Below are 26033 nucleotides of genomic sequence, written 5' to 3' on the forward strand. Positions count from 1 at the left end.
CACCCTGACACACCACGCACCCTGACACACCACGCACCCTGACACACCACGCACCGACACACCACACATCCTGACACATCACACACCCTGACACATCACACACCCTGACACACCAGCCCATGTCTGGCTCCTGCAAACATTAGCAGACTATATGCTGGTCAGCTTGCTTCTTCATCGAAGGTCTCAGAGAGGAACATGCACCAGGGGACCAACCTGACAAAGGAAAACCTGCCCTACAAGGCCGAATTCACTTCACTGACTGTCCATGATGTCTCTTCTGCAATAATCAACAGTACCCAATTAAAATACATTGTTTTTTATAATTTACCCATAATTTATAGGATACCAATCAATCTGGTGTTAAATAAAAGGAACTAGATAAAACCAAGAAGACATTACAAGAGTCTCCTTAGCCTCAAAAGACAGCAGTAGCTCACTGTCCACAAGCTCAAAGCTCTGAAGGAGAAGCATCACAATGAAGGCAAGGTACTCAGGTCACTCCTGTCCAAGTTAGACTCTGTGAGACTAAATGTAGGCACAATTGACAGTGGCACTGGGCCAGAAGACGGAACTGGGGCTATCCTAGGCTCCTCAGAATATGTGGTCCACAGCCCAAAGTTTCCTGTTGAAATACCAGCTTAACCCAGAACAAGGTTACCAATTGGAACTTCTGAATGTATCACAGTTGTGTTTTTTTAAACTAGGGAGTTGGAGACATAACTCAGCTGTAGAGTGCTTAAGGCCCTGGGTTCAATCCCTAACATTAAAAAACCAACCAACCAACCAACCAACCAACCAACCTGGTGTTGGGGTAGGTGGGTAGGGCGACAGCTTAGTTGGTGAAGTGTTTGTACAAGCACAGGAGTGAGTTCGAGTTCGAGCTCTGGAACCCACAGAAAACACTGAGCACAGTGGTGCACCTGTAATCCCAGCACCTGAGAAGAGGAAGTATGCTGGCTTGCTGCAGTCAGTTCAGCCTAAATGGCAATTTCCAGGCCAGTAAGAGCCAAGATAAACAGTGCCCAAGGAACAATACCCGAGACTGTCTTCTGCCATCTACGTGCATAAATACATACATTCCTGCACACACATACACTTCACAAATGTTAACTGGTACACATACACACACACAAGGTTAAGAAATACAGGAAAGTAATGACTGACATTTAAATTCATTTTGCTGAGACTTAGGTAAACATAAGTATGAGTAGTTCCAGTTTCTCTAAGGATTAGAAATTCACACTCCCAGTGAGTTACTACATGTTCTAGTCACCAGGAGCTACGAGTGTGGACTTTAAGTAAGCTGGGCTCTAGCCCAGTTGGCCTGCCTTGCAGTGGGGCTCTCTGGCTGGCATGGTGTTTTCCCTCTTCTCATTTATCACACACTAGAGTCCTCTTACAATGACTGTCCCATCACAATAACATTGCTAGCCAGGAAACAAAGCCCAGAACCATATTGTTCTAACTTCCAAGTCTTCCAGCACTGCCTAATATTTCAGTGGCACAGATCTCAGCCCTTCCATGACTGTCAAATGGTGACAGAGCCCATTTGCTTTATCCACCCACGTCATCTCCAGACATCAGCTCTGAAGTTCCAAACTAACTGTGGTAGGTACTTTTGTGGTAATCTTTTTTTTGCCTTAAAATTTGGTTACCATAGTTACCAATCATCTTTGCTGGCACACCATGCATAATGCTATTTTAAAAAGTAGCTATGTTTTTCCAAATTTATTTTTATAAAGGTAATGCATAATTATGAATACCTGATAAATCCATACAGATCTGGAAAATGTAAGAGGCAGAGTTTCCTCTCAAGCCTGTTGTTAAAAGAGATCCTCAGCAATGCTAATGTGTCTTCTTTTTAAGCAGGTAAAACTAAACACTCATTTTTAAATTAAATACTATATTCTAAGATGCATAATACTTAGAAATTTGCATCTCCCCATGAACCTAACAACTTAGCTAGTACAATTTTCTGTGTTCATGTTTTATTCTTTTCCATGGAAACTAATTTTCTAAGCAAACACATAAGCACGGGCCATTACTAAGGAAAGGAGGGTATAAAACCCCCATAGGAAGCTGTTCAGTTCCAAATGGAATGACTATCCTGATATCTGTGCTTGTGACAGGGGGATTCTCAGGTCTGTATAAATGTTGAAGTGGATGTGGGCATGGTGGCACACACCCTTAAATTCAGGAGGCAGAGACAGGCAGATCTCTGAGTTCGAGGCCTGCCTGGTCTATATAATGGTTTCAAGGCTAACCAGGGCTACAAAGTGAGACCCTGTCTCAAAGAAGAAATGTTGAAGTTGGATCAGAAATGATTCCTTGTCACTGTGGCAGGATACAGAAGTATGGGACTACTCCACCATGCTTTCTTCAAATTTTGATGAGGGAAGGGTTAACAAGTCATTCTCTAGCTCTGTTCTAGGTGACACACTAGTGCCAATATCACCAGTAGTGGAACTGTTTCTTCAGCAGAAGCGGACCCTCTGCACTCATAAATGTAACTCAGTCATTTGCTGAGGCGGCACCCCAGAGAACAGGCTGCCAGCATACCCACTTGCCCAGTCTATGGAGGTCCTTTGAGGAACACAACTTCTGCTGTGAGGAGACATCATATGCAAAGAAACAGCAGTCTTCCACAGCACACTTGCCCTACTGGGTGAGTTCAAGGTTAACTAAACCCAGTACCTTCCGGGTCTTCTGCGCCCCGTTCTACTCCATCCTTCAGGCTCTGCTCGCTGAGGTCTGCCACAATGCCACCGCCATGCTTCTTCCCTTCCTCATCACCTGATTCTTCAGATTCAACCCGCCTGTCAACTGAACCCACACACATCAGTGACAATTCACATATATTTCATTCGACAGTTTGAACACAGAAGAGTTAACAACAGTCGTAAGTCAGCAAGACTTTTTTTTTCTAAAACAGCTGAATTCAGTTTATGAACATTTGAATGTCTTCTACATCCAATAGTACTTAAGATACAGAGACAGGAACTGGGAGTCCACACGGAGACAAGTAACACGCCATCCTTTTCCTCTATGAGACTGTAGAGAATTGACACCTATTCTGAAAGCTGCATCATCTACGATTGGGTCACTAATGGCACCAGCTACTGAAGGACCTTCCAGGCGGCTCTCATGTCTCACCGAGACCCTTCTGCCACACACCTTCACTGATGTCTCACTAAACATTTGGCCAAGAAAACTGGTTCAATTTTCAGGCCCACATTCCAAAAGCAATCAAGACTAGCTAAGATCAGACTGTGGTCGGAGAGAATGAAAACGAGAACATCTCAAAAATCGCAGGCAAACTGCTGGTGTTAAACAACCACAGGACAGAGTTAATAACAAAAAGTTTTTTGGAGTAAATAAACAGATTTTGAGTTATGAACAAAGCAACAATGAAATGTGGCTTTGGCATTCATCTCTGTAGAAGACAGTAGAATACCTCTCTCCCCATCAGGACCAAATGAGAAGGGCACAAAAGTAGCTCATGAGTATGACATGTAGAAGAATGTATGAGTTACCAAGAGGTACTGAACAGTCTGTGATCCAGGGTTAAGTCTAGGTTCTATGTTACAGTCTCTGTACCTCCCCCAGGAGGAGCCAGAGGATACCAGGGACAGTAGGCACACCCTACGCCTTTATCCTCAGGACAGCTGAGAGGTTCTAGAGCTTGCGACAGCGTGCAAGAATGTGACTGTGGGGCTCTGGGTATTATAGGTTAGCAAAAGGCAATGAAATCTATCAAGAGGAGGAAGGCTTGAGTTAAGGTATTACCAGTGATAGAGAAGGTGGCAAAACATGCTTAGCCTGATTTACACAGACCAGGGAACGGTGAGAGCCTGTCTTAAACATGCTCAGCCTGATTTACACAGGCCAGGGAACAGTGAGAGCCTGTCTTAAACAACAAAGCACAAACAACAACAAACCCAAACCAAGCCAAAACCAAAACAAATACCCCCCCCCCCCCCAATCTCCAAAAAGACATAGGGCCATAGAAACCCAAGGGTCAGCTGGTAATGACATGTGTGGGGGTGGAAGAGAGTAAAGGCTTGGCTTCTGTATCTGCCCTTTACTGAGGAAGGAGGGAAGAGGTGTACTGGGGAGTGGGGAGAGGGGGACAAGAAGAAGCATTTCTTTGATTAAGATTCAAAGGTTAAGCCGGGCAGTGGTGGCGCACACCTTTAATCCCAGCACTTGGGAGGCAGAGGCAGGCGGATTTCTGAGTTCGAGGCCAGCCTGGTCTACAGAGTGAGTTCCAGGACAGCCAGGACTACACAGAGAAACTCTGTCTCAAAAAACAAACAAAAAACAACCAAACCAACCAAACAAACAAAAAGATTCAAAGGTTAAAAACAAAAGCCTCTAGCATGACTCCTTCAAGTCTCTCTAAGAGCTTTTCTTGCGGGCTCTTCTCAATCCCCCATTGCATGACTGTTAATTTAGGTCACTTTTCTATACTCCTTTGCTTTTGACTGGGCTTCCTTTCTCTGGAATGATACTGGTCCTCCCCATCTGACCTCAGTCTGAGTGACATCTAGTGAGTTTTCAGGGCCCATCTCAGGGCAGCATCATTGCTCTCAAACTCACCGGCCTTTTCTTCCACATTCCTGTCCCTTGCTCTGCAACCCTCTGCCCTAGCACTCCTCCCAGAAAAGTGAGTGATCTTCCAGAAGTGAGTAATCCTCACTGAAATAGTGGAGTCTTCCAAAGGCATTTAAGATTTGCCTAATGCTACAACTGGTAGGCTACGTACATGTACATATGTACAAGTCTGTGTGTATACACAAACATACATATATGCATGCATGTAACGACCACATATCCACACAACTGTATACAAAAGCATGCACATGTGTAACATACATATTTACATATGTATATGATGACATAATCCAACACAGTGAAGAAAAGGAAGAGTTGAATATAGTCTAGACTGAATGCCTTGAAAATAAGACAACGCCTTGTAAATTCAATCTCCGAACCTCCTTTCTACTCATCTCTTTGCCACAACCCATTCGCTTCCAAAGCAGATTCTTTTCCATCAATGCCGCGGGAACTTTACAGGTCCCCACGCCTGAAGCCTCAGTTTCCCAGTGAGCTGATGGAGGACAGTTCCCTGCCCCCTTGCCTGTCAACCTCGGAGCTTTAAGACTAGGTTCCTATAGCCACGGCTTCCTCGCCAATCCCCCTGGGCGGGCTCGCGCCACGTTGTCCCCCGGGGTCTGGTCCTAGCCGCTGCCGCCCTCGGGCCGGGGCGCCTGGGCGCCGAGACTCTCCGGCACCGTCCAGGCATGTTGGCAGCTGTCAGAGCTTCGTGGCTGTGGCTGGAGGCTGGAGGCCGAATTCCGATCCGGCAAGAGACCGTGCCCGCCCAGCTCCCAGCTCGCCGCTCCCCGGTCGCCCACAGGGGCCGCTCACCCTCCATCATCTCCTGCGACTGTTGCTGCCCCGCGCCGCGCTCCGCCGCCATATTGGCTGCTCTTCCCCTTTCCGGAATCTGTCGCCTCAGGCATGGGCCAATCAGGATTCCAGGTCCAGTCGGCCAGCCAATGGAACAAAGTATAGAAACACGAGCTGACACGCTTGCGTCGTCGCAGTGTTTCATGGGAATTGTAGTTCCCGAAGGCCCCGGCTCCACCTGGGTTAGGAGTTTGATGAATGAGTGGAGTCTAGGCGAGCACGGTGAAAGCAGACATCCCAGCAAGTCATCAGGCAGCATGGGAGACACTTCAAGCTTGCAGATTCGCTCAAGTCACTGTGCAGACTTCGGAGGCGTAGAAGTACTGCGGCCAGGAGAGCTCGACAGGCCACAGGTGAAGCAGATTAGACTTGCATTCCCCCACTTTGGGAGCCTCACTGCTGTGTGTCTGCACGGTGAGCCGGTAGGCAAGGAAGACCAGTTTGTTCCGCGCCTGCGCGCCGGTATTCGGGTGCCACGGGCCGCCTTTATCGGATGCTTGGAGAAGGCGGAGCGGCCGGGGTCCGGTTCTGGGGCGGACGTTCGCCGCCTCTAGCCCACAGCGAACCACAATGTCGTCCGCTTCTGCTCATCGTCCTCGCCTTGAGAATGTGGCTGCCGAAAGGAGAGCTGCACGTCACTCACCGTCCTCGGTTCCGCTGTAGGAGTAACCTGCAGTCACTTGGCATGGTGGTGGGGTTGGTGGCCGGAGAAACCGGTGTCTTTTGGCTCCTCCGAGGCGCTGTAGTGAGTGTCCGGTGCGTCCCTAGCAACCGTTTGCCCGCGCTCAGCAGCTTGCTTTCACCGAGGCCCGCCCATCAGGGTGTCTGATTGGTTCTTGACCCCTTCTGCGATTGGTCGATGGCCAGAAGCGCGCGGATCTTCACGTTGTGAATCCGACTGAGACTAGCGCCCGCCTCAGGTGAGACGCCAGCCTTCGAAAAAGCTCCGGGTGGCGGCGAGGCTTGGCTCCGCGCTGTTGTGGAGTGGCTCTGGTCCTTTCCTCGCGCGCCCGCACTCCCTCCGCCCGGCCCCGGCCCCGGCCCCGGCCCCGGGGTGGTGGCGGGTTCCGGCCGTTTGACCCGCGCCCAGGAGCCGCCAGCGCCCGAAAGCCTCTGACTGATCTGGAAGCTTTGCTTTAAGGTTAGACTAGCGGTCAAGTGAGCTCGGGGTGGGGGTAGGGGGGACCCACTAATGCTGGGATTGCAGTTACGTGCAGCCATGCCTGGCTTTTTACGTGGTTAAAGATTTACACTCAGGTCCTCACGTTTGCATAGCAAGAACTTTTAACACAGGGAGCCACCCAGTTCCTGTAATTACTTTTAAGATAAAAATTTATAGCATTAACAATTTAGTTTGAAGAATGGTGGTTTTTGAATATAAGATTTCACAACAATGTATTCTGAAGTTATACAAGTTCTAAAAACCAAAGTAAGGTTTTGTGACATTGGCAGTGTATTTAGAAGTGTAAGAGTAGAAAATTTTAAATTGACCAGTATCTCAGAATAACATGGGGCCCTGAACTCGTGAACTCCCGAGGTAGGGCCCCAGGGCAAGAACATACAAAATATTTCTGAAAATTGCAGCTGTGTGTGTACCAATAAGAGACACAATCCAGAGCACTCCCGCCTAGGAAGTCCCTATTCCCCAGCCCCTGTGGTTTTTGCCTTTATAAGCTTGTGTGATTTTATGTCCAGGTCTCGCCTCTCCTTTCCTCTTGTGAGAGATATGAGATGAGTCCCAGCGTGCTGGCTCCTGAATAAAGCCTCTTGCTGTCTTGCATCAAGTGGTCATTGGGGTGAGCGCTGGTTCCCAGGACTTGAGGGGAGGGGGTTCTCCAGTCTCTTCGGGAGTCCTACAGAAGCCATAATTAAATGTCTTAACCTTGTTTACAGGTTGGTTTTAAAAAGTAGAAAAAACACAGTATGATTGTATCATTGTTTGAGTAGCAGTAATTAGTGCGTTTAGATACCTCGGAGATGTACATCTTTGACATTAAAACTTGAAAGCTTCTATCTTCTACCCATCTTTATTTTGTTTGAGTCTGGTGGTGTCATATATAGCCTTGAACACTATGTAGCTACTCATCTTATTTCATAATGAGCTGTTGCTTTCTAGGCTCACATACCAATACGGAGTGCATGTCCCTGTGTATGTAATATGCAGAATAATGAAGGCAAATAGTCACACCTTATCAGTCAGTGGTGGACCGTTTGCCTAGCAGGTGGCTAGCTCTGGGTTTAATACCCACCTTCACACAAACATCCCAATTGTCAGGCTGATTGTGTCTTCCTGTCTTTCTAGCACTTCTAACGCCTCTGGAGACCTTGCCTCAAAAAAAAGGAAACAGCTGTACAGTTTGAGCCCAGCATTATGGCTCAGCGGGTAAAGGCACTTGCTGCCCAGGTCTGACAATTTGGGACCCACATGGTAGAAAGAGAAAGTTGTTTTCTTCCCTCCATGCATGGGTGCATGTTCTCTCTCTCTCTCTCTCTCTCTCTCTCTCTCTCTCTCTCTCTCTTTCTCTCTCTCACACAGACACACACACAATAATAAAAATGCATGAAAAAGTCATGCATTATAATGAAAATAAAAGGTTGTAAGGTGGCTCAGCAGTTAAGAACAGTCATGGTTTTGTAGAAGACCTGGGTTCAGTTCCTAGCGCCTACATGGTGTCTCAACTCTCTGTAACTCCAGTTTCAGGGAATCTGATGGCCTCTTCTGAGTTCTTCAGGCTCCTACATGCACACAGTGCATATACATAACACACAGACACAGATGCACACACACACACACACACACACACACACACACACACAGAGGTATTAAAACAAACACATTTAAATCCACCAAGTAACTTAGGAAGTTGAAGGTTGTGTCATTTTGCCTCCTAAGTTTCGTGCTCTGACTCCAGGGAATTGTCTGCCAGAAGTATAGGTCTTCAGTCTTATTGGGCTCTTATCCTGTATGTGTGTATTTTTAAGCAGTGTATTTAGATTTTTTTTTTATATTAAAGGAATCTTGCTACAGATAACCTTTTGTATTTGAAGGTTTTCACTCTCTACTGCTAGGATTGGTTCTTATACACAATTCCTTTTGTTCTCACTGCTAATTGTACCAGATCTTTCTTTTTTGTGATTATTTAAGTCATATTTTCATTTTGCCTGTTTTCCCTCTTTCTACCTGTCTAGTTTCCCAGCCTTTACCATTGTGAACCATGCTGGCCTAGAATAGTCCTTGTACATCTTAGTGTTTATGTGTATGGATCTCTTTGGACTGATCCCTGCAGTGTAGCCTCTCAGGAAGATAGCTTTTCTTTTTAGTTGGTTTGAAGAGAGTGTATTTGATAAATGGTAATTTTGAAGAACTTTGAGCCTGTGTTTCACATTCTCTGCTTCTGAGATTATGAGGAGGTAATAGTTTTTTTTGTTTGTTTGTTTGTTTGTTTTTTTGTGTTTTGTTTTTTGAGACAGGATTTCTCTGTATAGTCCTGGCTGTCCTGGAACTCACTCTGTAGACCAGGCCAGCCTCGAACTCAGAAATCCACCTGCCTCTGCCTCCCAAGTGCTGGGATTAAAGCCGAGCGCCACCACTCCCGGCTGAGGAGGTAATGGTTTTATGGAGTTGGGGTCACACTGTCATGGCAGTTGTAATGTCAGCATTTTGTTTTCTCTGTGTAAGGGGCCCTGCCCTGCTATGCTCAGGAGCTATTGACTAAGGCCCATAGTCTCATGAGTATATATCAGATACTACTGGGATCAACTTGTAGACAACTTTCTTGTTCTTTTTTGAGACTAGGAGTCCTTGGCTGTCCTTGAGCTTTTACTATATAGCTGAGGATGCCCTTGTATTTCTGAGCTGTTTGCTCCACCCCTCAAGTGCTGAGATTACAGAGGTGTATCACAACACCATGCTTAGCTAGGCTCGTAGGAGCACCCTGTTAGTTTCTTGTGGTTTTGTTTTGCTTTGTTTTTTCCTTGAGACAGGGTTTCTCTCTGTAGCTTTGGCTGTCCTGGAACTTATTCTGTTGACCAGGATGGCCTTGAACTCACATTCGCCTGCCTCTGTCTCCCCCAGAGTACTGAGATTAAAAGCATGTACCACCACCTGCAAGTTCTGGTCATTTTTTTAAAAAAAGATTTATTTATTTATGTTATGTATATGAGTACACTGTTGCTCTGATGACATCGGATCCCATTCTAGATGGTTGTGAGCCACCATTGTTGTTGTTGGGAATTGAACTCAGGACCTCTGGAAGAGCAGTCAGTATTCTTAACCACTGAGCCATCTCTCCAGCCCCTCTGGTCATTTATAAGAGTAGGTACCTGCCCCTAACAGTTCTGTCCTGCCTTGGAAAAGGTTCAGCCCCCTGTGTATCTAAGCTTGCTCTTCCTAGTGAGGCAGTTTCCCAGTTAATTCTCAGGTCTAAGTATGCTAGTATAGCTGGATTTCTTGGACCTGCCAGTGGATGAATAATGGCACAGAGACTTAAAATTAGTAAGTTTATTATAGCTAGGCCTTAGCTTAAGCTACATCCCAGCTAGCTCATCTCACTTAATTAAACTGGACTAATTAAGGCCACGTGGCCTCAGGTATGTCCGATCTCCTCTATGTCTGGCTAGCCAAATCTCACAGCATCTGCTTATCACCCAGAGACTGTCTCTCAGCCTTGAAGTCCACCTTTCCCTTCTTGCCTAGCTACTACCTGTCAAGTCTATTAAACCAATCAGTGAGTGAGGAAGGTGTATGTTTACAAAACACCAAGGCAGGTGATGAACCATAAGAATAACAATACCCAAATCTGGCCAGTTCTCAGCTCTCTGCCTGTACAGAATTAACAATTGAAAAATATAAAGACTGCCTTCACACAGTGCACCTCAACATGCTAGTTTGGGGATCCTATATAGAAAAAGGCTCGTGTGGACCTCAGAAGTGTGATCCAGATTGTTTGTTCATAAACTATTGTTTTGAAAGGTAGCCTAGAAGAAGGGGCTCATGCTTAAGGTGGGCATATCTTGGCCCTATGGTCTCCCTGTGTCATGAGAAAATCCAGCCATTCATTAGTCCTGATGCTGACCCCACAGTGTGTTCTTGTCTTATTAATCACTGAATTACTAGGTGGGCCTTGCCTGCTCCTGGCAGAGAATACTTTCTTCTTAGTGACTGACTGTGGAGTGGCCTTAAGCATGGGCAACTAGTAAATATACACTTAGGGTTGCCATGCTTGCCAATAAGATTCATAGGGCCACTCCGTAAGTCTGTCCACTGTGAGAAGTCATGGGAGTAAGCACATGGGACAAGGCTGTAGGAACTCAGCATACATGCAGTAGGGTCAACACCTGGGATATTCTGGTTAGTTTCCTAGTGTGACACTGTATTGTAGCTCTGAAATGTGTTGTCACTTAGATACTCAGTGAGGGCAATGAGGGTTTTCTGTGTTTTTTTTTTTTTTTCAGTTTTTGTGGTTTTATTTAAACACAAAACATGCATGCAAGCCATCTATTCATTTTCTTCGCTGCGTAGCCTGGCGTTGGGATTGGTGACTCTGATGGCCAGCTGTGCTGCTCTTTCTACGATGGCTTTTTGGTTCTTAGAAGACACATTGTGAGCAATCTCAGCACAGTAAGATTTGTTGCACATCAGCAGCACTTCCAGCTCCTTGACGTTGTGGACCAGAAACTTCCGGAAGCCTCTAGGAAGCATGTGCTTGGTTTTCATGTTGCTCCCATAACCAATGTTGGGCATCAAGATCTGGCCCTTGAATCTTCTCCGAACCCTGTTGTCAATGCCTCTGGGTTTCCGCCAGTTTCGCTTAATTTTCACATATCGGTCTGACTGGTGCCTGATGAACTTCTTGGTCCTCTTTTTGACGATCTTGGGCTTCACCAGAGGCCGGAGGGCAGCCATGATGCCGCAAAAGAGATGACGGCCACCTCGCAGGCAGCACCGAGGAAGAAGCCTGTGGTTTTTTTTCTAATATTTGTTTTTGAGTCTACATTTAGAATAAGGAGTTGAAAACACCACATCTCCTAACCTTTCCTGTCTCTGGAAGTGATCTTGCTTTGTTACATGCTTTAGGGTGCTTTGTGAGTGGCTGGTTCTTATGACATCCTTAAAGACCTTGACCTGGGAACATTCCCACACCTGTGAACCTGCATTTCCTGCTTTATCTGGAGGCTCTAACCATTGCATTGTTTCTTTCTCATTTTCCTTCTTGCATTTCTGTGTATTATTCTGAAAAAGTTTCTTGTAGCCAAGATTGGACTGACTAGACTCATTCTATAGATGGGATGCCAGTACTTAGGCTGGTTTGACTGCTTTTGTGTTCTGTACTACAGATGTTAATTACACACCCTTTGTTTTCCAGGTGAGGGCTGTTAGAGGTGGGAGCTTGGTGACTTGCTGCTCTGTTCTTCATGGAAGACAGAGGTCCACCAAGTTTTGCTGAGGACTGGAGATGCTTGTCTGAGAGTCCTCCTGTCCAAGAAGGCCCAGCTGCCCAAGCTACCACTGAGCCCAGCAAGCCACTCTCCATAGCTCATAGACACCTGAGCAGGAAGAATGGGCTTTCTAGACTCTGCCAGAGTCGAATGGCACTCTCCGGTAATCACCTTGATGTGGCATCAACCTTGTAAACTGAAAACCAAGTTACAGTTTCCTCCCCTGGGAGCCCTTTTATCCTGGACCAAAAGATGGTTTATGTTTTCAGGGCTGTCTTCCAAAAAACTGGGGTACACCCCTAGTCCTGGGCTGTAGCCAGGAGGGAAGAGCTAACCTATCTGGTGTTGTGTGACAGAGTGGTAGGGTTGGAATTGGGGGAGGATTAAGGAATAGCCAAGGTACGTGCTTGAGACTGAGAGTGGTCTAGAAAGCAGGAAAGTCCTTAGGATGACAGGGATGTCCAGGAGCCAGAGCAGGGCACGGTGAAGTGGTAGGATCCTGTCTTGAGGTCATAAAAGCAGCTTGCCGAAGCATCAGATATTGAGGCCCAGCTAGTGTGTGGGACCTGGGACAGTAGGAGCAGCGGGTCCCGGGAGAGAGCCAGTGGTGCTATTGAAAGCAGAGACCTCAGCTTCCCAGGAGACTGCTGCCTCTGGCACTGGCCAGGCATCTGCGCTTCAGTGTTGACATGGTAGCTTGGTTTCAGGAAGATGCCATAGGCTGCTGCCCAGGGAACAGGGGCAAGAGGTAGAGTTGTGAGGAGGTCACTGGCTTGGTCACTGCTGGGGCAAGTGTGTGGCCTTGGAAGGTTAGGCTGAGGCCATGTACAGAGAAAGTCTAGATTCTAGATGAAGGACACAACGGAAAGGGAAAGGAGCAGTATGAGAGTGGTGAAGACTCAGGTCATATGTGTTTGGTTTTAAACTCAGGAAGAAGAGAAGCCAGTATGGGAGCCATGGGAGTTGAGTTTGGAGATGACTGGAGCTAGAGCCAGGCGTACGGGCCAGGCTGCACTGGTCAGGATAGGAAAGGTACCTGGTAACGGGAGGGTGGGCGGATCAGTTGGTGAGAGATCGGGAAGGGGAGGAAGGCATTCAAGTGCATAGACGTGGGATCTGGGCGGTGGGAGCTGAAGTGCTCAGTGCTTGAGAGGTGGATAAGAGCAGCTCCTTTAGAGTGCTGGGGACAGAGCCCATAGGAAGCAGGTAGAAAGGTGGGCAACAGGTAGCCTTTGAATTGTATGACATTTCCCAGGAAGAAATGGCCAGGCCAGTTGCTAGAGATGACTCGTATTTGAGAAGAGACATTGTAAGCAAGAGCTTTCTAGATGTGAAGGGCAAGTCCTTAAGAGTATGACCTAGACAGAAGTGTTCATCTGGATCTGTCTGTACTTCTCAGGGAATGTTACCTCATGCTACTGAACCCCTAAGGGTTGTTTTAGAGAGATGCATTCAGTCACAGCTTGTGCTTTAGACTGTGGGTTGGGGACAAATGCTTGAGTCCTGTGTAGGCCACATACTCCAGCTGTCTTAGAGGCCTGCTCTGACAAGCCATTTGAGATGTAATACTTTGTGTTCATCCCTTCCTCACAGAGGACAGGTGGAGCTCTTACTGTCTTTCATCATTGGCTGCCCAAAACATCTGCACAAGCAAACTGCACTGTGCTGCTGCAGCTGACTATGCTGACTCTATAGCTGGGCCGCTGGGCAGTACATCCTGCTGCTCCTTGCTGCGTGGCCTGGCTTCAGGGTGCTCTGGACCCCTGCTCTCAACCCCTGTGTGCAACCCCAACAAGGCTGTCTTTACCGTGGATGCCAAGACCACAGAGGTATTTGCTGTAGTTTGAGGCCCAACATATAGATCTGGAGTTGTCAAAGCTGGTCTCTTCAACAGAGGAATTGGTGTTTTAAGTGTAATTACCTATCCGATTGCAAAGAGATAAGAATTTGTTCTTTTTAGACAGAAACTCAAAAGGATGAGGTGCATGCTGTGTTATACTTTTAGCATGTTGGTTTCGTTATGCAAGTGAAAGTCAGTGCCTGAATGAAACGTGTCTCTGTTGTATATAAGAGCTGAGATTGTTAGACATTTGTGGAATGTGATGCAAATTCCTACATTTTCATAGTAGTCTTTTAAGTTGCTTGGTCATACTACATGCGTGTATGTGTTTTGGCACATGTGTATCACAGTGTGAGTGTGGAGGTCAGAGGACAGACAACCTATGGGAATCTGTTTTCTCCTACTTTGTGGGTCTCAGGGATTGAAGTCAAGTTGTTAGGCTTTATGGTAAGTATCTTTATCTGCTGGGCCATCTCTTCAGCCCTTTTCTAGCTTCTTGATTGGCATGTGCTTGTTTTGGGTGGAGGAGGGTCCTAGGTATAGTTGGTTCTGATTGACTGTATCTGTGAGGTACAGGTGCCCGTGGAGCATAGGGTGAGCATCATTGTCTGAGCCCTTAATGGGAAGTGCTACAGCAGTGGTTCTCAACCTCCCTAATGCTGAGACCCTGGAACATAGTTCCTCATGTTGTGGTGACCCCCAACCACAAAATCTATTTCGTTGCTACTTAGTAACTATAATTTTGCTGCTGTTATGAATCGTAATGTAAATAATTTTGGAGGATTGCCAGAGTAGTCTGGCCTCACAGGTTGAGAACCACTGGCCTAGAGGCAGCACTGGAAAGGGCAGGGCTTGGGCCTCCTTGTTGCCTCCTGTATTGTTTTCTCCTCGGTTGTTTCTGGGGATCCTAGTAATTGCTGGTGATATTCATGTCCTCTGCAGATTCTGGTTGCCAACGACAAAGCCTGCAGCCTCTTAGGGTATAGCAGTCATGACCTGATTGGCCAAAAGCTTGCACAGTTCTTCCTCAAGTCTGATTCCGAGGTGGTGGAAGCCCTCAGTGAGGAGCATGTGGAGGCTGATGGCCATGCCGCAGTGGTGTTTGGCACAGTGGTGAGTGAGTGTGCGCTCCTGCATGCATGCACTGGGTTGGGGGGCTTGTAAGAGCCTCAGTTCTGACTTTGAACTGTGTTCTGCTGTGAGGTTGGGGGCACCTACAACTTTAGCATCTTGACTGAACTTGGTCCGATACTAGTTCCCAACCTCAAATGAGAAGAGGAGTGGGCCCTTTAAAACCAAAGCATTCTTAAGATAGATAGAGTGGCTGTGGAGGTTTGTTGTCTTTGGAAAGCTCCAAAGTTTGGTGAGGTTTGAGACTTGGACTACATTTTGAAAAACTTTAGGTACCACATGAAAGTCCCAGAAAAGTGATATAATTTCCCCCCCATTTTTTCATGTGTTTGTTGTTAGTGCAAATTTATAAATGTTGCAGTTTTCTCTTAAACTGGCTAGTTTCCAATTAATTGAGACAGGACTATTTTATTTATTTAACAAATTTAAGGCACAACAACTGAGCAGTATCAATCTATTTTAATCCTTTAAGCTTATCTGGCTACCTCTCAGACAAAATCTCTGAGATACTTGCATTTTATGACTTTTTCTGCTCCAGGTGTTTTTTTTTGTTTTTTAAGATTTATTTATTTATTTATTTATTTATTTATTTAATGCATATGAGTACCGTAGCTACTTTCGGAAACACCAGAAGAGGGCATCGGATCCCATTAGAGATGGTTGTGAGCCACCATGTGGTTGCTGGGAATTGAAATCAGGACCTTTGGAAGAGCAGTCAGTGCTCTTAACCACTGAGCCATCTCTCCAGCCCTCCAGGTGTTTTCTTAAGTTCTTTTTTTAAATTTTTTTTTATTCACTTTACGTCTCGATCACAGCCCCCTTCCGTCCCCTCTCCCCAGTCCCACCCTTACAAGTTCCTTCCTCCACTGCCCGCCCTGGGTACCACCACTTCCTGGGGTATCTAGTCCCAGAAGGTCTAGGCATATCCTCTCCTGCTGAGGCCAACCAGGCAGTCCAAGTATCGGGGAAGGGGATCCAATCAATGACAGGGAAAAGAGATGGAGCTAGGGGGCCCCCCCCCCCCCCGCTCCACTTGTTAGGGAACCCACATGAAGACCAGGGTGTACACTGGCTACAAATGTGTAGGGGGTCTAGGTCCAGCTCCGCATGCTCCCTGGTTGGTGACCCAGGCTCTGTGAGCTCCTGTGGTTCTACCTTGGTTGACTCAGTTGGGTGTTCCTGTGGTGTCCTTGGCCCCTCCAACTTGCTCACTTGTAGCCCCCACTCTTCCACAAGACTCCACATGATATTTTAATGTGGGTCTCTGCATCTTCCTTCATTCCTGGTGGATGAAGGCTGTTATGCTAGGTTCCTGTCTGCACGCATAGCAAAATGTCATTAATAGTGTCAGGGGTTAGCTCTCTCACGTGAGATGGGTCTCAAGTTGGGGCTGTCATTGGATGGCTGTTCCCTCAGTCTCTGCTCCATCTTTATCCCTTCATATTTTGTAGGCAAGACAAATTCTTATGTTGTCTTCTGGACTTTCTCTCTGAGGACTTCTCTCTCTCCCTCCCCTTCCCCTGGGTGGGAGGAAATTCAGCCCTATTCTCTCCCCTGCTCAGTCACTGGCCAATTAGCTCTTTATTGACCAGTCAGGGAATAATTGGGAAGCCATGTTTACACAACATTGAGACAGGAGATTCTCAGAATAAGCATTACAACCAGATATGGGGGCTCAGAAATCAGCATTTGAATAATACAAGGATAACCTTAACACAGTGCACAATAACATTATGCCTACAGTGCGTGTATACATATGCATGTGTGTATGCATGCATGTGGCAGCCTGAGGTTGATGTCAGAGATTATCCTCTATCACTCTTCCGTATTATTCATTGAGAAGGCTCTCTCAGTCAAACCCAGAGCTTTCTAATGGCTAGTCTTGCTAGCTGACTTGCTCTGGGTATCCAGTCTCTATCTCTGAAACTGGACTTATAGGTGACCTCCACTCTCACCCAATGTTTAAGTGGGTTTCTGGGGATCCTAACACAGGTGCTCATGTTTGTATGGCAAGTACTGTAACTAATGGACCATCTCCTAAGCCCTCTGGCATGGTATATAATTGTATTAGTGCACCTGATTCTTACCTTTAAATCCATACATTCCATTTATTTGCTGTGTGTTTGGTGGGATAAGAGTGTTTTACTGGAGAGTTTTGTTCCTCTCTCCTAGGCTGCTGGGTATATCTGGGATGTTAACAGGGGAGTTAAATTGTTGAATGCTAAGGGCTGAACTCCAGGCATGAGAACTTGGACAGGATCAGTTGTATTAACAAATTACTGGATCAAGAAGCTGATTACTACCAAAAACCCAATTACAACTTTCAGCACATGTTAATGCTTATTTCTTTTTCCTTCTTAAAACTGTTTATGTGTGTATATATGTACACATATATGTGGGAAGCCAGGGAGAAGTATGGTAGCCCCTGGAGCTGGGGTTATAGGCAATTGTGAGTTGCCCACCGTGGCACTGAACTCAGATCCTCTGGAAGAGCAGCAAGTACTCTTAACCACGGAACCACCTTTCCAGCCCTTATTGCTTATTTCTTTAAGAAATAACGGATACTGCTTTTTTTTTTCTTGCTATCTTACAGTGAAGCTGACTATATTGGTTACTTTTTCAGAAGCACAGAACAAACTATATATCTGGATAAAGGGATTTATTAGATTGGTTCACAGAGTTGGAAGCTGGATAGTTCTGTAGTAACCGTGTGTTGGCTGAAGAACCAGTGGAACCAGTAACCACTCAGTCTAACAATCTAAATGTCTTAGAACCACAGGGACAGATGGTGCAGCCTCAGTCTGAAGGACAAAGCTCCTGAAAAGTTGCTGATGCAAGTGTGCATTCAAGGTTGGAGACTGTGGAGTTCAGTGGCCATGGTGATAGCAATAACAAAAATCACCTACTCAAGTCAGAAAAGCTGGGCTGTCTTAGTTAGGGTTTTACTGCTGTGAACAGACACCATGACCAAGGCAGCTCTTATGAGGACAACATTTAAACGGAGCTGGCTACAGGTTCAGAGGTTTGGTCCATTATCATCAAGGCAAGGGAGCAATGCAGCGTCCAGGCAGGCATGGTACAGGAGGAGCTGGGAGTTCTACATCTTCATCTGAAGGCTGCTAGGGGAATACTGACTCCCATGTGGCTAGGAGGAGGGTCTTAAAGCCCACCCCACAGTGACATACTGTCTCCAACAAGGTCACACCTATTCCAACAAGGCAACATCTCCCAGTAGTGCCACTCCCTGGGTTAGGCATATTCAAACCACCACACTGGCATAATAATTTATACCAGTAATCTCACCACATCGGAGATCAGAAGTTGAAGGCAAGCTTGTGCTACTTAGGGGGCTTGAGGTCGGCCTAGCCACATGAGAACCTGTCTTAAACAAATAACAAAACTTAGCAACACCAACAGCAGAAGGATAGTTGAGTGTGCATGTGAGCTTTTGTTACCCGCTGCTTCTCTTTTCCACATAGGCTCCTGCCTTCCATAAGAGTGATTTTGTCCTCTTGGTTCACTGATTCACGAGTTCTCTCTGCAAGAACCATCACAGATACACTCTGTGTGTGCTTCAGGAGTTTTCCTAGGTGTTTCTTAATCAAGGGTGGCAGTCAAAGATTAGCCGTTCCACTGAGTCTGACACCCATCCTGATAACAATTCACTCAGACTGTAGCACTGAGGACTAGAACCTCATTTTTACTTTGGTAGGTTTCTGAAAGGTGGGTGGAGCTTGACTGCACTGAAGCATTTAAAGCACTGGGGAAGGCCTTCTGATGACAAGCACTTTGGTATGCTAGTTGCAGGGTCCACATTGCAGATGCTGCACACCTGGTACAGTAAATGTGTGTCTGTAGGTGGACATTGTCAGCCGAAGCGGGGAGAAGATTCCAGTCTCTGTGTGGATAAAGAGGTTGCAGCAAGATCGTGGCTTGTGCTGTGTAGTGGTTCTGGAGCCTGTGGAGAGGGTCTCAGCCTGGGTTGCCTTCCAAAGAGATGTGAGTCTACTTTCATATCTTGGCTATCTTCTGATAACACAATGTTTTGTTTTTTGTTTTTTTTTATTTTTTGTAACGAAGGAAGTACCAGAGCTAACTGGAGGTGGTTTTGATTATGGCCCTTACTCACTGCATTCTTTGAGTAAAGAGTTGATGCCTCAAGTTTTCTTATCTGTAAAATGGGAATATAATACTCAAGATTGTTCTTATGCCTAAAGATGTCACGCTTTTAGAATAGTACATGAACATGAACTGGGATATTGTTATTGGAGAGTCTGGTGTGGACCAGAGCTTTTGGAATGTTCTTGAGGAAATGGTATTGTTCTTATGAAAGCCCATGGCATGTATCTTGCACTTTGGAGATAGAAGTTGTGACATCATTCTTGCATTTAGCTTATAAACACTAGAGCATAACCTTCAATGAAGTTTAAAGAAGTGTGAAAAGCTTCTGACAAGCATTGATTTTTTTTTTTCCCCTCCAAGGGAACTATCACATCATGCGACAGCCTCTTTGCTCATCTCCATGGGTTCACATCTCCAAAGGATGTAGTTGGGCAGTGTGTCATAGACTTGATTCCATCCATGCAGCTCCCTCCTCCTGGCCAACATGTCCCAAAGGTAGGTACCTGACCATCCTCACTGTGTGCTGGGTCTTGAGTTCTTATACTAGACCCTGTAACTTGACCTCAGGATCATTCTTGGCTGGGGCAAGCTCCAGCTCAATTCTCTGAGCTTTGAGACTCAACCAAGGCCCAAAGCCTGAGTGGTCTGGCTGACTAGCCTTGTCTCCTGAGACCTCCTCTCTTTTCCATAGTCTAGGAGGATGGGCTGATCTATGGGGTAGCCTTGTACCCTGCTTAGAGTTCTCCACATAGGACAGATAGGGTTTTATGCAGAGACACTTGATTAGTTGAGGGAACTGTGGCTTGTGATTATGAGGCCACCTGCAACCTGGACCCCCCCCAACCCCAGGTATGACTAGGTGTGGCTCACCCAAGGTTGAAGATCTGAGAGACCCTAGAGTGTAAATGGGGCATTCCAGCTGCAAAGGAGAGATTCCCGTTGGTCTTTCCGCTGTTTTCTCTTCAGACTTTGAACTGACTGGTGGGTGCTGCCCCTATGGAGCGTGACTCTTCCTTATTCAGACCACTCAGAATCACACATATATCTGGAGGCACCCTGAAAGACATACTTAGAAATAATGCTTGAATGGCATTAGGTTATTTGTTAGTTAACCATCATCTCCTGAGGGTAGACAGCCCCATCTCACAGAGGGTGGCAGGAAAATCAGGTCATGGTGGATGCTTGGTTCATACTGAATTATTAGGGTCCCCATTTTTCAGCTAGTATGTGGCCTCTATACCAGGAAGCTGAGGGCTGTCTCTTTACCTGCTGTCATCTCTGTGCCTTTAGGGATGGACTGACTAGACAGCTGTTTTGGCCAAAGCTAGTTTTGCTAGTTTTGTAAACAAACTAAGTTTTTCAGGCTTTTTTTTTTCTTTTTTCTTTTCTTTCTTTTTTTTTTTTTTTTAAAAGGAGAGGCCATTGAGCATATTCCCCAGGTGTGGTTCTTTAAACTCAATCCACTCTGGTGGCTTTTGTGTGTCACATTTTCTGGTTCATGAGATGTAGCCCTGCCCCTATTTTGCCCTTTGCATCTTCTCATCTACTCTGAGGAAGGAAGGAGCTAACAGCCTGGCAGGGCACTGGTTAGTGGCAGTGCTGTGTGTAGAGTCCGTCACAACAGCTGCTGCTGGCCAGGTCTCAGGCAGACTTTTTTTCTCAGTTATTTATGTTTATATGATGCACATTGGTGTTTTGTCTGCATGTATGTCTGTGAGGATGTCAGCTCTTGGAGTTACAGTTAGGAGCTGCCATGTGAGTGCTGGGAATTGAACTTGGGTTCTCTGGAAGAACAGTCAGTGCTCTTAACTGCTGAGACATCTTTCAGACCCTCAGGCAGATTTTAAACTTCCTGAGGCAGGGGTCCTGGGAATGGAAGAAGACACATGTAAGTATGTTCTCCACCTCTGTACCAGTTACCATCTCCCCTGTGTACACAGGCTCTTGATGCCCCTCTTTCATTCCTGGCTCATGGGTCTTGGGGGCAGGTGGGATTGGCAGAAGTGGGTCCTGTAGAGCTCTGGCTCTGATGTAGGTGAGTCTTGAATTCTCTTTGCTCAGTGCTCATGGACTGGGTGCTTCACTATGTTCAGGACAGGGAAGATGAGCCACCAGGCCTCCAACATAGTCCCTAACTTCTCATGTCTTCCAGAGTGGTCCCTGAAATGGTAGAAGAGAAAGCCTGTGTCCAGGCTCTTATCTGAAACCTGTTTGACTCTGTTTAGGATCACTGTACTAGTCAAGTTTGTTTTTCATTTTATTTTACATTGTTTTATTTGAGACAAGGTTTCTCTGTAGTTTTTGCTGTTCTAGAAAACTCTTTGTAGACCATACTGGCCTCAAACTCACAGATCCACCTGCCTCTGCCAAGTGCTAGGATTACAGTGTACACCACCATGCCTGGTTCTGCCAAGTGCTAGGATTACAGTGTACACCACCATGCCTGGTTCTATGCAAACTCTTTATTGGACAATTGTATGCCTTCCAGATAATAGAAGCAGGCAGTATAGAATGTACTTGGTTGTATGTTTCGGGAGTTGCTGAGAAGGTAGATGGGATGGTCCCTCAGAGTGACAGCAGGAAACCAATAGCTTTAGGGTGGAAGGACAGAACATGACTTTGGAGCCATGGCTACTGTCTTAGTGGCGTTGCTCTGAATAAAAGACTGACAAAAGCAATTTAAGAAAGAAAGGGTTTATATGGGCTTACAGCTGAAGGTACACTCTAAGGTGGCAGGAGTGTGATGCGACTGGTCACGTTTCAGCACATCATTATTGGGAAGCAGAGGGGGATGACTGGATACTGCATGCTCAGCTCCCCTCTCCTCTTGTACAGGGAATGCTTCCTCCCACAGTGGGTGGGTCTCCCCACCTCAGCCAGTGCAGTCAAGAGTACTCCCTATGGGCGTGTCCAGAGGCCTGTCCTGAAGCTGGTTCTAAATTCTGCTATGATGACCCTGATCATCATAGCCACTCTTATAGATGGATTCTGTGTTTGTTGAAACCTTGAGGTGTTAGAGAAGCACCTCTGTTTCCCTTCCAGATTTGGAGCTGAGGAGAGGAGTGCAGCCTGTGGATGCCAGCAGGCTATAGTTTGGCACAGATGCCTGCTAGGGATGAGGCTGGGTCCAGTCCCCTTATTGACTTGCACCTTGGTCATTATTACACATTCATTCTGGACCCCAAGTCTTCCTAGCCTGCTGCTGCTATCGCCAGGGTACAGATTCTTGGGGCAAGGTGGGGCTGGAGCACCATGGATGGGGGATGATTTTAGCACGGATATGTGAGTGAGACTGAGATCTAAAACATTAGGATTGTGCTTAGACAGCACTGCTATAACACTGAGTGGGGCTGTCCTGTCTTTCAGAGTCTCAGGATTCAAAGGTCTGTTGGGAGAGCCAGAGACGGCACCACCTTCCCTCTCAGTCTGAAGCTGAAATCGAAGCCCAGTGGAACAGCTGTGGCTGACAATGAAGCAGCCTCTGAAGCAGGTTACCAGGCTTCTGTGTGGGTGTTCTGCACCATCAGTGGCCTCATCACTCTCCTGCCCGATGGCACAATTTATGGAGTCAACCACAGCTTTGCACTAATGCTGTTTGGTTATGGGAAGACAGAGCTCCTGGGCAAGGTAGGCTTGCCTAGTTTCCCAGCTCCTCAGTACGCTGAGGAAACCATTCCCCATGTGTCAGAGGATCTGAACCTTATGCTATAAAGCTTACAACAGGAATACCATCCTAGTCACAACCATCTTATTTCTCTGGCTACTTTTGGACTGAATGTCTCCTCGATCATTCCAGAGGAGCACGATGGTCCCTTGCTTGGGATCTCTGTTTCCAGCCAGCTGACTCTGGTCTGACCCATTGAGCCAGGTTTCGGTCACACTGTAGATACTGTTTGTTCACACATACTGAGTGTGGTTGGTGGTAGGCAGCAGGGGAGAAGGGGTTGGGTGTTAAGTAGCTGTTTTACTCGCCAGGCTTCAGGCCTTAGCTTTCCATTTATCCTCAGCCAGAGCTCTAGGGTGCAGTCTATCATGGCTCTGTATAGGCCTCCATAGACAATGTTTAACACACTCCAAGTCATATAGTTTGGCCATGAATCAGCCTGTTGGACCAGGCTTTGTAGGGAAAGGCCATTTTGCTTCACATGGTGCCAGCAGGGGTGACCCACTAGCTGAGTAACTCTGAGGCCTTGATAGCTCACCTTTTTGGCTTGGATGTTGTTTAGCATTCATGGGAGCATCCTGCTTTTTAAGGGTTGCCCCAGCCTCACAAGTCATGCCTCACAGCTCCTGCAACCTCTGTTAGTCAAGGGGATGGATCCTGGTGCTGGTCTGAGCCTTCTGGGAGGGTACATAGCTCCCATATGCTGAAGAGGGATCATGAAGCAGCCTTGGGAAGACACTGCCAGCTTTTGGTATCTGCATATCCCTCCCCACCTTTTGACACCTATTGAGTGCCCACCACGTTCACCTGGTTCCTGGATGCAAGGCCTTTACTAGGCACCTTGATTACTTGGGGCCTAACTCCAAGGCAGGAGCCTCTGTCTTTTCTTGTTGTTTCTGCTAGGTAATACTGGACTGTGTGTGACTGTATGTGTTAGAGTATTCTCCTATGAGCCTCTAAAAGAGGTTATTTTGCTTTTCAATAAGACCCAAAAGAGTAGCTAACTTAAAGATCACTTCAACTGAGTTATCTGCAGCTAGCAGAATTCTTGGATGATGGCTTTCTGTAGGAGTATTACAGGCTTTGAGACCTCTCAGAGAACTTCATGGGTGTAAATCCTTGGCCCTCATTGAGGTTAGAGTTGCTTGGATTCTTGTGGCACAGGCAGCTGTTCAGGCATGGGGGCTGCATACAGGCTTGGAAGCAGCATCTGTGTGAGCTGCTCTTAGTGTGATAATATGGCCTTGATGGGTGCCTATCAGTGTTCTTGGACCAAGAGCTGTAAGTTGTTAACTTGGCAAATACAGGGTCTCTGCTGTAGGCAAATGTGAAATCAAAGGCCAGATATCTGTTGGAAGACATAGGTATTTACATAACTTGTCTTACAATGTATTATGTTTGTCTTTTTTATTAAAAAAATGAAAACATTGTGAATTATGTGTCAAATGCCAGAGGGCCAAAAGCATGTGGTCCAAGATCTTTCCCATTCTGAGGACTGAACGTTCACTTTGCTGACACTTTCTTCTTCCTAGGAGGATGTGTTCAGTGGGTCAGAATGGATCCTCCTAGGTTCTGAAATGTCACTGTTTTGTTCTCTAGAATATCACTTTCCTGATTCCTGGTTTCTACCACTACATGGACCTTGCATATGATAGTTCTGTACAGTTGCCAGAACTGGCCAGCTGCCTGGATATTGGCAGCAAGAGTGGGCCTGGGGAGATGAGCTCTGATGCCCAACAGGACTGGGAACTGGCCACTGGGACCCAGGGTAAGGCACAGCCTCCTCCATCACAGTGTTTATGTGGTGAAGTAGCTCCTTTAGAGGTTGGTGGCACTGTAAAAGAGATAACAGAGCAGAAGTCACTGGTGACCTTTCCAGACTATCAAGGGTAGGTGGAGAAATGAGGGCGCTGTCCTAGTTTGAGGCTGTCCTGTACAGTCTTCTTGTTCTTCTTTCCCAGGAGATGGGACAGTTGTGGGCAGTTTCTTACTAATGTTTTAGCATCTAGAAGGGAATAAGGAAGTCCTCCAAGACTGAACCACTTGTGCCTATGTCTGAGACACAGGTAGCTAGCCAAAGTCTTGTCCATTTAAAGAGAATTTATAACTGAGCCAAGTATAGCAGCACATACTTGCAATCTCAAGTTGGAGGGTTGCAGATATTTGAGGTCAGCCTGAAATACATAGAGAGACCCTATCTGGAAACAAAAAGCTGCCTCCCACCCTCCCAAAAGTATTAACAATACATTTATGTAGTTTCATGTAGTATAAGATTGAATTGTTATAGCATATCATATTTATTTCTAAATTATGTTATATACCTGTTGACTTCAATATCTATATCCCTGTAGTTTAAGGGTTTCTCTGATTGGTTTGTGGAGACAATGTAAGCTTCTGTCCTTTTCTAGGGAGGGAGAGGAGTGATGAGACCATAAAAACAGTGAGAGGTCAGCAATGGCAGAACAGAGAAGCTACTGGGCTTCTGGTGTACATGGAAGTGTAGGCTGTCTGAGTATTTGAGGTTTTGATACAGGTACAGGTGTGTTTTGCTGTTAGGTCCAAAAATTGATGTGGTGTTGGCATGGGGCCACATGCCATCACAAGACGAGACCCTGAAGCTGGTGGGAGAACAAGTCTCCCCTAGGACTCAGACACGGTTGGAAACTGGATGCCAGATACTTCCTTCTTCTGCATCTCAGCCCTCCCTGGGGTAAGTGCCTTGGTGGTAGGTTACAAGTTTACTAAACACCCAGTTAGGTAATATTCGGCTCATGGGTAATAATGTCAGTGATGGTTAATGTATACTGGTCACCTGCTCTGTCTACACAGTAGTGCTTTTCCTGTTACTTGACTTGAGTCCTTGCAGCCCTAGGAGAGAGCACCCCTGATGTTCTCCTCATCTTACAGATAAGGAAGTAGGCTGCTGAGAACTCAAAGAAGACTAAGAGATAGATCTCTAGAATTTAGAAAATCATTTGAAAACACTCTTTATATATTCTTAAATAAAATTATTCATTTTGAGTAAAGGAAGTTTATAGTGGAAAACTTTGGAAGGTGGGAATAAAAATTCATTTGTCTGTCACCATAGCATTTTAATGTGTCTATTGACTGGTTTATTTTGCTGCAGTCTGACATATAGAACAGATAATGGTACTTCATTACAAAAGTTCAAAAGTCAAGGCTTGTTAGGGAAGGTTGTGTTCTGAGGAATTGAGGCTGAAGCTCAGTAAATTCCTCCACTGTGGGCCAGGTGCTTAAAAAATCAAAACAAAAACCAACCTCCGGGTAAGTACTTGGTCCGTATTGGGGTTCTTGGCTCCTCCGAAGTCTTGGTGATCTTGGCAGGAGGACCTGAGATATCTGGGG

General features: G+C 46.2%; 2 protein-coding genes and 1 pseudogene across 2 annotated transcripts in view; 1 reads left to right on the forward strand and 2 right to left on the reverse strand.

The window, feature by feature from the left end:
* The window catches only part of Ppp1r7 (protein phosphatase 1 regulatory subunit 7), a 23729-nt gene extending 18169 nt beyond the window's left edge, over positions 1 to 5560 (reverse strand). Inside the window, exons 1-2 of the mRNA XM_028755419.1 lie at positions 5431 to 5560; positions 2695 to 2823 (exon numbers count right to left, since the gene is read on the reverse strand). Of these exons, the coding sequence (XP_028611252.1) occupies positions 2695 to 2823; positions 5431 to 5482 (181 nt within the window). The 5' untranslated portion in view covers positions 5483 to 5560. The remainder of the gene's footprint in view (positions 1 to 2694; positions 2824 to 5430) is intronic.
* A 778-nt stretch (positions 5561 to 6338) lies between these two features.
* The window catches only part of Pask (PAS domain containing serine/threonine kinase), a 34187-nt gene continuing 14492 nt past the window's right edge, over positions 6339 to 26033 (forward strand). The window contains exons 1-9 of the mRNA XM_028755350.1: positions 6339 to 6613; positions 11838 to 12073; positions 13504 to 13739; positions 14693 to 14863; positions 18740 to 18880; positions 19364 to 19498; positions 22370 to 22630; positions 24267 to 24435; positions 25224 to 25377. Of these exons, the coding sequence (XP_028611183.1) occupies positions 11887 to 12073; positions 13504 to 13739; positions 14693 to 14863; positions 18740 to 18880; positions 19364 to 19498; positions 22370 to 22630; positions 24267 to 24435; positions 25224 to 25377 (1454 nt within the window). The 5' untranslated portion in view covers positions 6339 to 6613; positions 11838 to 11886. The remainder of the gene's footprint in view (positions 6614 to 11837; positions 12074 to 13503; positions 13740 to 14692; positions 14864 to 18739; positions 18881 to 19363; positions 19499 to 22369; positions 22631 to 24266; positions 24436 to 25223; positions 25378 to 26033) is intronic.
* On the reverse strand, positions 10906 to 11402 carry LOC114610745 (annotated as a pseudogene).

This window comes from Grammomys surdaster, unplaced genomic scaffold (genome assembly GCF_004785775.1).
Source record: "Grammomys surdaster isolate TR1022 unplaced genomic scaffold, NIH_TR_1.0 126059, whole genome shotgun sequence".
Lineage (NCBI taxonomy): Eukaryota > Metazoa > Chordata > Mammalia > Rodentia > Muridae > Grammomys > Grammomys surdaster.